The sequence below is a fragment of the Fragaria vesca genome, unplaced genomic scaffold (genome assembly GCF_000184155.1).
Source record: "Fragaria vesca subsp. vesca unplaced genomic scaffold, FraVesHawaii_1.0 scf0513160_u, whole genome shotgun sequence".
Taxonomy (NCBI): Eukaryota; Viridiplantae; Streptophyta; class Magnoliopsida; order Rosales; family Rosaceae; genus Fragaria; species Fragaria vesca.
In genome coordinates, this window is record NW_004443448.1 from 264,088 (window position 1) to 281,188 (window position 17,101).

The 17,101-nt window shown below is 39.4% G+C and overlaps 3 protein-coding genes across 3 annotated transcripts; 2 read left to right on the forward strand and 1 right to left on the reverse strand.

The window, feature by feature from the left end:
- Window positions 1-992: 992 nt before the first annotated feature.
- LOC101310859 (kiwellin-like) lies at window positions 993-1,502 on the reverse strand. Its single transcript, XM_004310117.1, has one exon. It carries the CDS (start codon window positions 1,500-1,502, stop codon window positions 993-995), a length of 510 nt encoding a protein of 169 aa, XP_004310165.1.
- A 5,379-nt stretch (window positions 1,503-6,881) lies between these two features.
- LOC101309215 (actin-related protein 3-like) lies at window positions 6,882-11,110 on the forward strand. Its single transcript, XM_004309954.1, has 9 exons — window positions 6,882-7,293; window positions 7,425-7,887; window positions 8,105-8,251; window positions 8,485-8,577; window positions 8,761-8,880; window positions 9,060-9,170; window positions 9,719-9,844; window positions 9,952-10,050; window positions 10,753-11,110. Exons 1-9 carry the CDS (start codon window positions 7,247-7,249, stop codon window positions 10,831-10,833), a joined length of 1,287 nt encoding a protein of 428 aa, XP_004310002.1. The 5' UTR covers window positions 6,882-7,246; the 3' UTR covers window positions 10,834-11,110.
- Window positions 11,111-11,950: 840 nt separating this feature from the next.
- Window positions 11,951-15,148, forward strand: LOC101309507. The gene is made up of 2 exons (XM_004309955.1): window positions 11,951-12,097; window positions 12,587-15,148. Exon 2 carries the CDS (start codon window positions 12,632-12,634, stop codon window positions 14,570-14,572), a length of 1,941 nt encoding a protein of 646 aa, XP_004310003.1. The 5' UTR covers window positions 11,951-12,097; window positions 12,587-12,631; the 3' UTR covers window positions 14,573-15,148.
- The last annotated feature ends 1,953 nt before the right edge of the window (window positions 15,149-17,101 follow it).

The following is a 17,101-nucleotide window of genomic DNA, read 5'->3' on the forward strand; positions in this document are numbered from 1 at the left end:
AAATACTAATTGCCATTCACTAAGATCTGACCGATTAGAACAATTAAGGGGATTTTCAAAAATTGCTTTCCAATATGTACTAGTCAAGTCAATGTTGATCGATATAAGGTATAACATCTTTTGATATTGATTTACATAAGGGAGCTTTTATTCATATTTCAAAACTTGAAGGTATGAATAAATGATCGAAATAATCCCAATCGTTTTCTATGTCACTATGCGTGGTAAGCGCAACGGATATTAATATATGAGAGACATTGTTGGTAGCTTTCTACACGCGAACATCTTCATGTGATCGGGACGTTATGTGTATCGGTACATATAACAATGTTCGGAATATGCATGTCGTATTTAGAAAGACAGAATTATATTATGATCAAAGTTATATTTATTTTTAATTTTCTTGAAATACAGAAAACTTTCTCTAGTAAGACAGACCTAAATTATAGCTCTTTGTAATAGTTTTAGATTATGTTTTTAGAATTTATGATTCTGTTTTACCAAAATAATTTTAACTGTACTTCTTCGTAATTTCATTGATAACTCATCAGAATCAAAATTTTATTATTAAAGGAGATGGATCAATTAATCGCTTACTAGTTATAATCTAGCTAACACATAACTCAGCGAGTCGATTCGTATGCGCATACCAATTGATACGCTAAGTTCATATGATCCATCTACATAAGAACTATACTTCCAGCCAATTCAGCTGCTACAACTAACCGGGGCTAGCTTTGGTAGAATTTCAAAGTTCTAAATTACTTGGTAGTTCGAATTCATCTATTGAAGTAATGTAAACTCATCATCACGTACACATAACAAAAACAAACATCAACAGAAGGGAAAAGGCATGTATTGCCATTTATTCCAAAATCAGCATTATATGATAACCAATTAGTAGTTATTGGATTAATCATATATATGGTCCTTCTTTTATGTATTCATTTAGCTGAGGTGCAGATGCTATATATGAGAGTAGAAGTAGCTAACTATGCCATGGACCAAGTCACCGGAACAACACCTTCATCTTGATCAAGTCCCAAAGCTTTCCACACAGCTGCAGACCCATCTACGATATTGTTCCTACACGGCGGCTGACCTGCATGCTCTTTATCACACCCAGCACGCGAATCGCATTCGTCCACAACTTTTGCAGTCGTAGTCTTTCCATTTCTTGCCGTAATTCTGATCATCTTCCCACATCTCGATTTATTATCAAACCACCCGGTGGAAAGTGCCACAACCTTCTCACTGTTTGAATGGTATTTTCCGTCACAATATGACGGTCCTCCCCCGTCACCGCCTTCGCTGAAATCGTTGAGTGTGAGCAAGGCTTCGGTTTTTGCTGTTACAGGCGGCGAGCATGTATATTTAGGGTACGACTTTCCCTTGCAAACCAGAGTTCCGGAGGGATTACAAGTTTGCGCACTTGATGGGAGTGGAAGGGAGGTGATAGCCAAGACGAGGGATAGAGAAACCAACAACTTAAAACTTGCCATTTAAAAAAAGATTAGAGCAATATTATTGTTAACTAGTGCAGGGTGTGAGAAGAGAGATGGTATGCACCTATATTTATACTAATGAAACATATCTTTACCTAACAATTAATTACAGTCTAACTAATTTTCGTTTCATGCTTTATACTATTTTCAGAACTAACTTGTGACTTAAGTTTGCAATTTGGGGAAAGTGTTGCCTAACCTTTTGAATAGTTGCCAACTTTTGCCTAGCGGCTGGTATAAACCAGTGGATCGGAACATTTAATCTTTCTCAACTTCAACGTACAGCTATGGGCCTATGGTCGAGTTTTACGAACTTATATATATGGCGAGCCAAGTTGAATCCGTAAGTTTGGATTGCCGTCCCTTGCTAGGGTTTGGCAGCATCAATTATTGTAGATTCATATGTACATGCATGTAGTTTATGAGAGCCTTTCTAGTGAGGACTTTTAAGTTTATTGTAGATTCATATATACATGCATGTAGTTTATGGGAGCCCTTCTAGTGAGGATTTTTAAGTTGAGGACTTTGTGAAGACTTTTCGGTTTATCCCATCTTTTTATGATCTTATATCCACATCTTGACCGTTCAATTTATATGTATTTATGAGTATATTATTTCTCTAAATTTTCAGCTATATTGAAAATTGTTAAAGCATTCATAAGTGTGATTTATCAATTATGAACTTGAACGGTTCATATTTGACAGATTTGGTTCGTCCATTAATTTGATCTAGTTTGTTATCTTAACGAATACCAATTTGACTGAAAATTTGTATAAATGATCTACTTATATAAACCTAAAAACTGAACGGATGAGATATCAAAAAGTGATCAAAAATTGGGTCTTTTAAACCATAAACCGAAAAGTCCTCATCAAGTCCTCAACTTAAGAGTCCTCACTAGAAGAGCTTTCGTAGTTTATGTACTTTTTTAATTGTGACATTATCTTCTTTCTTTGGCAGAGTTGAGTTAATTATGATGTCATGCAGTATTACCATGTACCAATAGTGGTAATTATCCGTTTTTGTCCTTCATATTTTTTTGTGAGAAATGGATAAACTCTATTGCAGATGCCAAACTACCAATTGGGCAAAGACCTGTTTGGTCAAGCAAGGAGATAAAACTCCAATACAAAGCTCCTAGATGAGTCACAAGTATGTTATACTCATGCAGAGGAGATGATTTCGGCCGATCAAAAAGAAGTTCGCAGTTTCCAGCTTGAGAGAAAGCATCTTCCATGGTTGCCTCTGCCGACGTATAATCGTGATTACGAAAATGTTCGTCAAAATGTGCGATGTCAAATTCTATTGCTGTGTAATGTAGCAAACAATCATCGAAGCGTTTGTCTCCTGGGCTACTCTTACGCAGCACCTGGATTTTGTTCACGGTTGTATTCCGGGCTCGACCGAGTACGACATCAGCCATTATGAGGGCTAAGCCTTTTGAAGGTCCTAGAGGGGGGGGGTGAATAGGCCCTGACAACTTTTTGCTCTATCCCGCGCACAAGGATAGCAAAGATTGTGCTATCCTTTTTGCTGTGAGACTAAGTTGTATAAATAAAAAGGCGAGTACTGAAAGTAATAGATATAACACCAGTACGTTTTTTATACGCAGAAACCCTGCAACCAGGGAGAAAAACTGCGTGCCTCTAACTCTTGAGAGACAAACTATTCCACTATTGTAAAGACACTTCTTACAAGACTCACAACTCAGAGGATGGCACAACACCTAGCCATCCTGCCTAGTCTAACTACTAGCACACAACTGAACTTGCTCTCTTGTCACTCAAGTGTTTTACACATAGCTCGAATCTAAGCTTCTATGCAGAATTCAACTAACACCTTTAGCTAATTCTCAAGGACAGCTTACAACTTGCTTCACACGAACTTAACTAACTCCTTAGCTAATTCTTTATGAAGACTTCTCCGGGTTGCATCACCTAGACAACTCTCAAGGTATGCATGAACAATGAACAATGAAATGGGTTTTGAAAATGTTTTGATGCTCAGCTCTAAGATTTATAATCAACAAGGAAGACTTAGAGCAAAGGAGCAAAGAAGCAATAATGCTAAGACTCAAAGGGAGAAAATGCAAATGACAATTTTCAACAACCAAGGAGCAAGAGAGGTCTTGCTCTCTATTTATAGGCAAAGTGCACAGCTATGAGGAAGCAAGCACGTTTGCCACATCAACAAGATTCTTTTGGACTCTAGCTGCTTGTCTGGAATACTAGGATGGATAGGACCCCTAGGGATCCCTCCACTCACAAGACAAAAGCTGAGAATAGACTTTCCTAGGAAAGACTAAAGCCAAAAGGATAAGACAAAAGGTTTTGGGAAAACTAGATCAGATTTAGTCAAGCATGAAGACTCTACAAAACCACTTTACCTAAGAGAACACTTAGGACTGCTGATAGCTTGGGCGGTGCATCACATGGGCAGCTGTCAAACTTGGTTTTTGAATCACAAAACCCAGCTGGTTCCCAAGGGTTCAAGTTATGTGGTCACGGGTTGGTTTGCCACACCACCCTAGACTAACTTGGAGCTCAAGTACGAATAGACTAATGTTTTGCTAAAAGGTATTTGAAATTCAAACACTTAGAAACTGAAGCAAACACATTTGAATGTGTACATGGTCAGACCCAGTAGATAGAACAGATACAGCAGGGGTATCCGTTTAATCGGGATGGCAAGCACGGCTGCCATTCTTAGTGAATGAATGTGATGCACATGCATGAACTACCTGATGCATATGCATGAACTACCTGATGCACATGAGATCTGTCAGGTTCTTCATTCTTCACTTGAGTAGTCCTTGCTACCAGGCTACAACATGTAGCATGTATCCTTGTGTTTTGATCATAAAGGGATAGCCAACAATTCTTGTACCAACACCTTTGACGTCGGCATGGGCGCTCTCAGGCACCCGGCTAAGAGCAAAGCGACAGAGATCATAGTGGTATGTTTTTTTGCATGTTTCCTCGACGAGTTTGAAATCATTTGGCACACTGCAATGGCTTATGGGGAGGAACACAGCAATGAGACATACCAGAAGTACTGCTAGACGTACTGAACTCTTCATTTTTTGGGGCTATGCACCAAATTTGTAGGGGAGTTTTGAGACTTTGTTGGTAGGATATTGGTGGAAGTGTGAGGCAGTCAGCGTTTATATAGCACAAAAATCAGAAACCGAGCTCGTGTACAAGCTGTAGAAGAGTCGAGGATTCCAAGTCCAGGACTAGCTGATATGCATGTCTGAAAGAAAGCAATATTAGTTTTCATGGAAAAAATACTAATTGCCATTCACTAAGATCTGACCGATTAGAACAATTAAGGGGATTTTCAAAAATTGCTTTCCAATATGTACTAGTCAAGTCAATGTTGATCGATATAAGGTATAACATCTTTTGATATTGATTTACATAAGGGAGCTTTTATTCATATTTCAAAACTTGAAGGTATGAATAAATGATCGAAATAATCCCAATCGTTTTCTATGTCACTATGCGTGGTAAGCGCAACGGATATTAATATATGAGAGACATTGTTGGTAGCTTTCTACACGCGAACATCTTCATGTGATCGAGACGTTATGTGCATCGGTACATATAGCAATGTTCGGAATGCATGTCGTATTTAGAAAGACAGAATTATATTATGATCAAAGTTATATTTATACATAGAACTTTCTCTAGTAAGACATGCCTAAATTATTGCTCTTTCTAATAGTCAGAATTTATGATTCTGTTTTACTAAAATAATTTTAGCTCGTGTACATTTTGTATGAGGTAAAATTTGTGATTCTGTTCTAAAATTTGTGGCATTTGATGCTCTGATCTGTTTCATCATTGCATGTACTAAAATGAAGATGGCAGGGAAACGATTTTGCCAAAACGGAATATAAAGTAAGGCCATTTGGTTCCGAACTTGTATCTAGCAATACCAAAGTTCAAGTACTGAAGCAATTTTATTGAGTTGTCAAGGTAACTAACATTTTCTGATCACACGTATAGCTAATATATATCATGACAATATCTGCACCATTGCTTTAGTAATGGCCGCAAAATCATCCACACTTGCGCTCGTCACTGCTAGAGGAGACTTGGATGAAAATCCCAAACCATTGTTACATTCCTTGACCAAATACACAGTATCATCCATGGCTTGCTGCGCAGCCATCCTAGGCTGCACACCCAGTAATGCCGTTGTGTGCTTGCTTTTCGATATGAAACTCTATGATGGTGGTGTAGTAGTCTGCGCATGCGAGTAAGGCTTTTTTACTCCCTATAGGGGTCTGCTTAAGCAGATTGTTGATTATGTTCAGAGCATTCTGTGCTTTGCCCTTGAGTACTTTGTCGCACATTATGAGGGCTAAGTGTTTCATGTCTGCATCGGAGCTCCCCGGGACCGATTTGAGAGAAGAGATGCAGAGATCGGGTTTCGGGGTTTTCTGGCATGTTTGGGCGATGAGATTGGCATCCGTTGGAAGGTAAACGCTGCACTGAGTTAATGGAAGAAATGAAGCTTGAAACAAGTATACGAGAACTGCTACATATATTATGCTCTTCATTTTAAGGCTATGCAAGACAAAAGAGGGTTATTTGGGAGAAAGAGATTACACCTCTTATATATTGTGTCTCATGAAATCAGTGTTATAGTGTTATGCACATAGACGAAAACAGAAACACATCAAAATCAATGATCTGCAACTAATTAACATCCGATACATTCACGTAATGGTTTACCGGATACAAACAATTCTATTGATAGGTAGGAATTTAACTTCTTTCTAAATATTGGTTTTTTTTATTCTTTTTGTTGGGGAAAGCTACTAAATTTTGGTTTTGACCCAAACCGAAAGAAAAGGAAGTTACCAATGTGGGTTGGTTAATCGGTAAAGACATGTTTGCAGTGAACCGTTGAATCGAACTTAAGTTCGATCGTCTTTGTTGAACCAAACTTAAGTTTGATTGTCTTTGCTAGTAGTTTTGTGTTGGTTGAGCAATCTGTAAATCTTTCGTGCAATTTATACTTCTTGTAATCGTGCGTTGGTTGAACGATCCGTAAAACTTTCGTGTAATTCAATGATTCATACTTCTTGTGTTATGGAGACGAGATTTGTGTCCCATTTTTCTCTCAAAGAGTTGAGCTTCGAGTTCTTCAACTACAATTTTGTATATAAACTAGTGACATTTGATCAAAATGCTAGAACGTTACATAAGTTGTATCAAAATGCACGCAGTTGCAGTATTTGTAACGGAGAAGAGCCCAACGTCGTATTCTTGAACCCGTACGACAAAATCATAAGTTTAAGTAACCCAAAACAGAAGCAAAGATATAGAAAAAGAAAAGCCAAAGGCAAAGGGGTCGTCTCAGTCGGTGCGCCGTTGTTCCAGTTCTCCCCAATCATAAAACCCATCATCGAATCGCAGAAAACCAAAAAAAACCAAACAAACGCAGATTCAGAAACAACAATGATGAAGAAGTCCATGAGAGCTGCCACTGATTTAACCCGTCGTATTTGAAATGGGAATCCCAACCACCACCAACTGGTGCAGCAACTCTGCTCTCTTGAGTCGCTTCCGATCCAAGTCTGCGTCACCATCCCCACCAACACCACCACCACCTCCCTCTTCGCTCTCTTTATCATCACCTCTGCTGCGCTCTCCAATACCATGATCCTCTCCCTCGCTCCCTCTCTTGGATCTCAGCTGCAGATCCATACCCACCAAACCCAATCCCAATGGACCCTGCTTCTCGCCCCGCAGTAGTCATCGACAATGGCACCGGGTAAACATCCTGTTCAATACAAATTATTATCGATATGAACTGTATATATAAACAGTAAAAGTTTTCGGGTTTTCAACAACCCTGCCGACACACCGGTTACTAATTGATTTTTCCGTGTCTTGTTCTTCTAGCTATACTAAGATGGGGTTTGCCGGCAACGTCGAGCCGTGTTACATTGTGCCCACAGTAGTTGCAGTCAACGATTCGTTTGTGAACCAATCGAGAAGCACCTCCTCCAAGGCCAGCTGGATAGCGCAGCACAATGCCGGCGTGATGGCCGATCTTGATTTCTTCATAGGGGATGAGGCTATCGAGAAATCGAGATCCAGCTCGACTTATAATTTGAAGTATCCGATTAGTCATGGGCAGGTGGAGAACTGGGACTCGATGGAGCGGTTCTGGCAGCAGTGTATATTTAATTACTTGCGTTGTGACCCTGAAGATCATTACTTTCTTTTGACTGAGAGCCCGCTTACTGCCCCGGAGAGCCGGGAGTATACGGGGGAGATTATGTTTGAGACTTTCAATGTTCCTGGCCTTTACATTGCTGTGAACTCGGTTCTTGCTCTTGCAGCTGGCTACACTACCTCTAAGGTTAGTATTGGAGCTTCCACATTTTAATGGTTACGAATTACATGACATTTGTGTTTAGTATGTGGATGTTTAATGTTAGGAACTATAGAGTTTATTTGATATTCGTGTAAATGTGTTGTTATAGTTGTGAGAAGTCCTCGTCCATGTGTGTGCATTTTGGTTATTGTTTTGATAGCTCTTTGACGTTTCCTCGTAGATTGACCTACAATTTTCTTAGTGTGAGATGACAGGTGTTGTAGTAGATGTTGGAGATGGGGCCAGTCATGTTGTTCCTGTTGCCGAAGGTTATGTTATTGGGAGCAGCATCAAGTCTGTTCCAATTGCAGGGAGAGATGTCACTCTTTTTGTCCAACAACTTATGCGGGTATGCTGACTACTTTTTGCGCTTTTTACCCTTTTACGTACTATATGAGTGGATGGAAAAATGAAGATGTTAAATCTGGAATGTAGATTGACTTGCAAGGAAGATTTAATGATAGGTTCCTACTTTATTTCTTAGTTTTATTAGAGACGATTTGGCTAATTTATTGCACTCATGAGTGATGAATTTTTCCAAATGAAGGGTTCGTATACTCATGATTTTCACACTTTGTGCAGGAAAGAGGAGAGAATGTGCCACCAGAAGACTCCTTTGATGTAGCTAGAAAAGTGAAGGAAATGTATTGCTATACTAGTTCTGACATCGTCAAGGTCTTTTTTACCTCCATGTTAATTTAGTTTTAATGACTTGTTTCAGCTAGGTGTACTATTTCTCTATACCTGCCTAATGATCTTCCCAAATTTATACTGCAAGCTCAGACCTTAATTTATATTTTTTAATTTTCTATATGTAGATAATTTTAATGATAGTATCTTGTTTCCCTAATGTTCCAGGAGTTCAACAAGCATGATAAAGAACCATCCAAGTATATTAAGCAATGGAAAGGCATTAAACCAAAGACAGGAGCACCGTACACTTGTGATATTGGCTATGAACGATTTCTTGGACCAGAGGTTTGTTCGCCCTCTAACTACCACTCCTTTTCCTATTTGACATGAGTGTTTTTTTTTTTTTTTTTTTCCATCTCAGTCAACATACTAGAAGAGTTACTTTCTTCTAATTGCTTCTCATTGACTTCATCTTAGGTGTAGCTAAACATTGTTCTGAAAATACGTTATTGACTTTTTTACAGGTATTTTTTAATCCTGAGATTTACAGCAGCGATTTCACCACTCCATTACCAGTTGTAATTGACAAATGTATTCAGTCTGCTCCAATTGACACCAGGAGGTCTTTGTATAAGGTAATGTGGGGCTTGCAACACATTTGAGCTGATTTGTCTATGTATCAGTACCTTTATCTAAGCACTAAGAAATAATTTGCTTCATCTCAAATGTGGTATTTGGGACCGATAATGGTGTTAATGTATCATCACTCAATGACCTTTCACTCTTTCTTTCGACGTAGGTTATACGTATCTCTTCTTTTGTGCCTTATTGTACCATATAAGAATTGTTTGCTACAATTTCTTTTAACTGTGCCCATGTCTGGTGTTGAAATTGTTTAGTTGCAAGTTTCAGACATAGTGTCACGATAATCTTTATCTTTATCTTATGTGAATCAAATTTTTTTCTTCGTATATGCCTTACTGCTAATTGTCCAAATATTGTTTGCTACAATTTCATCTAACTATGTACGATCATTCAGTCCCAGTCGGCATTGATCTCCTCCTCTGTGTCCATGTCTGGTGCTTAAATTGTTTTGGGCCCATGCTTACAGGCTTGGTACTCTTGGAATTTACCTTTTTTCAAACAAGTTAGTGATGTAGTCTTGTTATTCTTCTCTTATCAGAATATTGTGTTGTCTGGAGGTTCAACGATGTTCAAGGACTTCCATAGAAGGCTGCAAAGAGATATAAAGAAGATTGTGGATGCCCGGCTTCATGCATCTGAAGCTCGAGTCGGTGGAGAACTGAAAGTAAGATTTTTTGTTGTGTCTGCAATGTGTATTTGGCCATGGACTTGTTAAGTTTCAGTTTCAGAACAGTCGATTAATCTGATTTTTACATTTATCTGGGTCTGCAGTCACATCCAGTGGAAGTAAACGTGGTAAGCCATCCCATCCAGAGATATGCAGTTTGGTTTGGAGGCTCCGTACTTGCATCCACACCTGAATTCTTTGGGGTATGAATTTCTTCTTCTAATCAGTGGCATGGTGATTATTGGCCTATTGCATTCTTATCCTTCTTTCCAGAAAGCTTGAACCTCATATTCCATTTGTTTTTCAAATGTTGGACATATCCAGACTTTTGCTTATGGGCATATAAAATCTTATAATGGTGGCTAATTAGCCAGTCACATTGGCTGCAAAGCTGCTCTATTTATGTGTATGGTCAGTAAGTTCACCTATAACAATGCTGTGTTAGTGGCAGTCCAGTGCAGCTGCTCTACTATGCGGCTTCACTCTACAGCCAGTAACTACATTCATTTCAACTTCTAAGCAAAAGTGGGTATACAATATTGAGTTCCCCTGGTATTATCTATGCAAGTGTACCCATTTCAAGTATCTTATATTCCCTTGATTTGTAGACTGCTTCTGTATGTTGCTAGAACCTTGCAAACCCTCTCTTGGAAGGGGTCAGTCCGACTTGTCCATTCTCATGCATTTTGCTTTGGGAACTCATATTCAAAAACTGGAGTTAGCTTAACTGGTTACCACCCATCTTCTTTCCAAAACTGCATGCAGAGCGTTTCTAACTGTGAAGGCTAAGCAGCAATGCCAAGCTTTCACCTTTTCTTATGCTTATGATGAAGTTTGCTGAAGTTTATTGTTTTCGCCTCGCCAAATGTTCTATATTGATTGAAATGGGTCTCATCTGTGTACAGGCTTGCCATACAAAAGCAGAGTATGAGGAATACGGTGCAAGCATCTGTAGAACAAATCCTGTTTTCAAGGGTATGTACTGATGCACATATACTGGATCATGTGCTGGCATTTCCTGATCAAAATTGGAATGCTCAGTATCTGACCTCATGGTATTTGCTTGGTCTCATCCAAACAATTGTGCTTCCAAGAGGTGGTGTAAAATATAGTTTCTCATCTTAACGTTGTAAGAGATGTGGGGTTTTCTTTTTGTAATGAATGTTTTGTTAGAGGGCAATAGGTCTCTTAGAAGCCAAATAGGAAATAGCGTATTGATGATTACATGTCCAAGTGGCCCGGAGGATCAGAGTGAGAATCGCGAGTTGGGTAGACATGAACCTGGCTGAATTGCAGTTTTGGTTTTCAGCTTAGATAGTTGCTTAAGATAATTAGCCTATTCCTGTTTCTTTTTTCTTCAGTTATGATATACACATTTCAGATAGTTCAATTCTTTTGGGTTGCATTTGTTGTAGTACACAGCACTTTCTAATTTGAGTTAGACAAATTTTTGTTACAGATTGTGCATAAACAACCTTATATTGTTAAATGTATGTTCATTTTTTTACCTTTTGACTTTTGAGTACCCCTGGAAGACATTTTCGTTTTTCGTTGTTTAATTCCTATAATCTTATCCAACCTGCGCATAAGACAGTTCCTACCGTCAGATCAAGAGAAACAGAAAAGCTTTACAAGACCTTATAGTTGTTTGTTTTTGATCATCCATAGCACAATGTCTATGTCACCTAAATGTGAAGCATTCATGTTAGAAAAGTCGCTCAAATTGGTCATTTGAACTCAAAACGGCATAACTAGAACTGATACAATATTTCACTGTAAATTATATCGAGCATCCATAAAAATAAAAAATAAAAAAAATATTTAAATCATATTCAGGCAAATCAACATGACCAATACTCCATTTTGGTTACAAGAATTGCATGGTGGATGAATGGATGATATGAAGGTCCTAATCCCCCAAATATTTGTGACACCTGAATGAACTGAAATTTGACCATTTAAAGAGGTAATGGGTCATCAGAGAAAAGGTTATAAAACAAAAGAGAATAGGTAAAGGGTCAATTCTGAACAAGGCAGATTAGAATTACTGTTTACAATTTACTGCCCCTATTAAGATAAGAGAGGAGAGGAAACTAGGGACTTGATTCATCTGGGTTATCACTGTAAAACAATAAGACTTTAAAAAAATCACCAAACAACAATTCGATATTGATGAGAGTTCATCGGACCCTAACCCTTCTTTGGTAGCTACAACACCACCCCAACACATATTCGAAGCAATCGAAGATAGTAAGCCAATCTCTGCAATCTGTGCTTGAATCTCATTCCAAGATTTGAGCTTTTCTATCAATTTGTGCTTTTTTATTAGCTTGTTGAATCGTTTAAGCTTAAAGTTTGGAGCTTTTTGTATGGCCGTAAATTAGGTTTTTGCGAACTGGGTTGTGTTCTTGACCTGTTTCTGCTGTGGGTTTTGAAAGTTTGAATCTTTGTTTGCTCTCTAGGGTTAGGGTTTATGCTACTTAGTAATTTAGATTTCTCTGATTGAATTCGATTGTGGAACTCTACGGTTTCCCAAGTTTGATTATATTACATAAATTTTATGACAAAGGGTATATCATGAGAGTTCATTAGGGCTCCGTGGAGTTATGTAAGCAATTGGTTTTAGTTTCTGTGATTAAGATCGTTTGTTTTCAGATCTGCACTTCTCTATATTTATTTTCTGTAGTTGAGATGGATCTAAAGGATAGTTTCTTTGTTTTTCTCTTCTGTTTTGTATAGGTAGAGATATTGTTGTGCTCGGGTTGTATTGATTGGTTGGTCTAAATGGATCCAATGGGCGAGGAGCAAATAGATTATGAGGAGGAGGAATATGGAGGTGCTCAGAAGCTCCAATATCAGGAAAGTGGAGCCATACCTGCGCTTGCAGATGAAGAACCGATGGTAGAAGATGACGAGTACGACGATCTCTACAATGATGTTAATGTTGGAGAAGGCTTCCTGCAGATGCACCGACCTGAGCCGCCACTCCCACCTGCTGGTGTTGGGAATGGAGGACTCCAAGCTCAGAAAAATAATGTTCCTGAACAAAGAGTTCAAGGTGGTGCTTCTCAGGAAGTGAAAAATCCGGGTTTTTCAGTTGAAGGAAAGTATTCTAGTGTTCCTGAACAGAAGGATCAGCCCCCAGTGTCTGTGGTGCCAGAAATGGCATCTCAAAAGGGGAGGGTTATGGAGATGACTCATGATGCTCAAGTGAGGAATATGGGGTTTCAAGGGGCAGCAACTATGCAGTCTAATGTTGTCGCTGATTCTTCAGATCTTACTGGAAAAATTGCAAATGGCCCTATTCCATCGATGAATTCTGGTAGTAATGGTCCTCCAGCTGTTCAACAGATGCCTGCTAATCAAATGAATATGAAGATAAATGTTAATCGTCCAATGGTAAATGAAAACCAAATCCGTCCCCCAGTTGAGAATGGTTCGGCCACACTGTTTGTTGGAGAACTCCATTGGTGGACTACTGATGCTGAGCTGGAAGGTGTTTTGTCTCAGTTTGGGAGGATCAAGGAAATTAAGTTCTTTGATGAGAGAGCCAGTGGTAAATCCAAAGGTTATTGTCAGGTAGATTTTTATGACCCAGCAGCTGCCAGTGCATGCAAAGAGGGAATGGATGGTTATGTTTTCAATGGGAGAGCTTGTGTTGTGGCCTTTGCTTCTTCACAAACTCTAAAGCAGATGGGAGATTCTTATGTCAACAAATCCCAAGGCCAGGTTCAGACTCAGCCCCAAGGAAGAAGGCCTATGAATGATGGTGCTGGGAGAGGGGGAAATATGAATTTTCAAGGTGGAGACACAGGGAGAAATTTTGGAAGGGGTAATAATTGGGGACGAGGTGGACAGGGAGTACTCAACAGAGGTCCTGGTGGTGGAGGACCTGGGAGGGGAAGAGGGGCTATGGGTGCAAGGAACATGGTTGGAAACAATGCCGGGGTTGGAACTGGTGCTAATGGGGGAGGCTATGGACAGGGACTTGGAGGTCCTGGATTTGGTGGTCCTGTTGGAGGTATGATGAATGCACCGGGTATGATGGGTCCTGGGTTTGATCCAACATATATGGGCCGCGGAGGTGGTTACGGAGGTTTTCCTGGTCCTGGTTTTCCTGGAATGCTTCCTCAATTTCCTGGTGTTAATGCAATGGGACTTGCTGGGGTTGCTCCTCATGTAAACCCAGCTTTCTTTGGCAGGGGCATGGCAACGAATGGGATGGGGATGATGGGTTCATCTGGAATGGAGGGGCATCATGCCCCTATGTGGAATGATCCAAGCATGGCTGGGTGGACCGGAGAAGAACAGGATCGAAGAACTAGGGAATCGAGCTATGGTGGTGATGATGGTGGGTCTGAGTATGGAAACTATGGGGAGGCAAATCATGAGAAACCAGTTAGGTCAAGTGCTGCCCCTAGGGAAAGAGAAAGGGAATCTGAGCGTGAGTGGACAGGAACCTCTGAGAGGAGGCATCGTGATGAAAGGGAACAAGACTGGGACAGGTCTGAGAGGGAGCATAGGGAGCCTAGGTACAAGGAAGAAAAAGATAGTTACCGAGACCATCGGCGGAGAGAGCGTGACGTGGCCTATGAGGATGACCGGGACAGAGGACACTCTTCTTCAAGACCTCGCAGCAGGTCCAAGGCAATGCCAGAAGATGATCATCGTTCTCGATCAAGGGATGTGGATTATGGGAAGAGGAGAAGATTACCATCCGAGTGACACAATACACAAGCAGACTATTTGTCCTTCTTTGGTTTGTCTTTGAGACTGCAGGTATGTTTGGACCTTCAACAGTGTGTCTAGCCTGGGATAGCTACTGTTCATCTTCATCTGTGTTTCAATGAGCCCACCTGCAATCGTTGTATCGTCATGGAGAAGTAAGTTCTATCGGTCTGCATAGGTCGGAATTATAATTTCCCCCCTTGCTTTTATACTGCTTTCTACAGAACATTTATCTGTGGCAATTACTGTGTGTTGAAAACAATTAGTAACTTTCAGTAGCATAACTATCAAGATATCACTGTTCAGGTTTGGTTACTCATATCCTGCTGCAGTTATCTTCTTTGTTATTGCTGTGCTACTACCTAATCTTTCATTTAGACAATTGATTATGAGTTTGTGATATTTATAGTTTGGAAATTTCATATGTCTATGTGATTGTGGGAGGTTTTTCTAGATTTTCTGTTTTATTTCTCAAGTGAAGGATTTACTTTATCTTAGCTGAAATAAAGATGATGGATGCCACAAAGGGAAAAGAAAAATAGAATTTGTTGTGTGTTCTTTGCCCTTGACATTTAAGTGATGTTTGTATGCAAGTCATGTCTGAATTGTTTATAGGCTCGACTTATTGGCTGAGGTGTTGGAATGTTATCTCAATCTTTCCTCCCTCTTAAAAGTTTTGATTGGCAAGTCAGTATGAATGGCTTTGATCTGCTAACTTTAGAAGTAACTGAGGAGGAAGTTGCTTGTTGTCTTGTTGATGTTGTTGTCTAATGTGTCTTATGTTTTGTCTAATGTCTTATGTTTGTGCTGGGAAGTTTAATATGCGCCATGGCTGGTTCAACTATGAACTTTGATTTGCTATTTTCATTTTTGTCCTCTTCTTTTTATTTTATTAAATGGGCAGCAATAGATTATGAGGTGGTGTCTTGGCAAGTTATTTTATCTGATGTCTATTGACATGCGGGTTTTCTTTTAATATCATATCCAGGAGTAGAGAGGGGAACTCTTTCTATTTATGCTTGAATCAGCTTGTGCTGGTCACATGGTGGAAGATGTCTTACATGGATGGGTTGCCAAGTGTGCAACAGAAGCCTTTTGACTACTTTGGCTTTCAACTTGTTTTATTGTATCAGTGTGCATGTAACCAACCGGATGTCTCTGTGTAAAGATAGACTTTTGTATTAGGTCCATATGTAATGCCCTCTTTGTTGTTTTTGTAGCTGTAGATGTCATGTTCTGAATTTCTGTCGATAGTTGTCCATATCAGTGTTGTAAATTTCAATGACTGGTGTGGACTAGGGAGTCATTGAGCCATTAATTTGTTGTACCAAGAAGCCACCTTGCCCCCAGTTTCTGTTGAAGCTAATTCCTTGAAGACTGGTTTTAATTGTGTAATGTAAATCGGGAAGTGTACTTGGGGATGAGGGGGTGGTGAGCTGTGAGTCATTGGTGTGTTGTAAATGAGTTGAAAATGAAAGGGTTAGTTAGGATTTAATTCTTTCTTCATGGAGATCTTTGTTACGCTCCTTTTGTACATTTCTCACAGGGACATAGCTTTGTACTTTCTTTCACGGATCAATATATGATATCTGTTCCTTCTTTTTTATTGGGACAGATAGTACTGTTTCTTGAAAATGAATAGTACAAGTTTGGTTATGTAGGCTTGTTGCTTCTATCTTTCACAACAGTTCACAGTTGAAATTTGGTGTTTCTGTTGTGTTTTATTCCTGTTTCTCTACAATATTGTAGGAATTTGGTGTTTTAGTCATGTTTTACATAGTACGGACTACGGAAGGAGATGCTCAGTGGAAGTCACTTTGCCTTGCATGTCTTCCTGATGATGCGTTGTAGGATTGTTTTGCTGTAAATCCCCATCGTAAAGATTGCTGCATCTTCTTTTTCCCCCTTCTCTTTTCTCCTTTCTGTTGTCCTGTTTTATTCAGTTTATGCTTCTGCTATCTAGTCCTTCTGTTTTCTGAGCTCTGTAACTGGTATCTTGGTTTTGAATTTTGTATTCTAAAGTTCTTAAACTTCAGGTGCGAATTTACCATTGATGAAATTATCATAAAGCAAAAAGATGCATCTTTCCAAATATTCTTTTGGCAATATAATAGTTGCAGTGGTCTTGTTCAGGCTTTCTGTTTTCTTGGAAGGTGGCTCTCGGTTGACTCTTGGTAGTCTGGGCGGTTCATGCGGATAGTTTCTGATCTTAGTTCTTAGCTGCATCTCTCTCCTGGCAAATGCTTGCCTTTGTTTATCTCTCTAGGATCTTTGGGGTTATGTTTACTGCTTGGCGTGTTTCTGCAAAAGCCTTGCAAAATTAGGCTGCATGGTTTTGTTTTAGTACAAGCTCACTTCTCTATGATAGTTGATGTTTATTGTGTGAAGTTTACTTTGTTGTTCCTGAGATTGGTTTCATTGGTGTGCAATAGTTTCTCACTGAGCAAAGGCAGCACAAGATGAGTGTGTTGAACACTGTTCTTCCACCAGTAATGATTTTCGCATTGTTAGGTTATCGGATAGAAG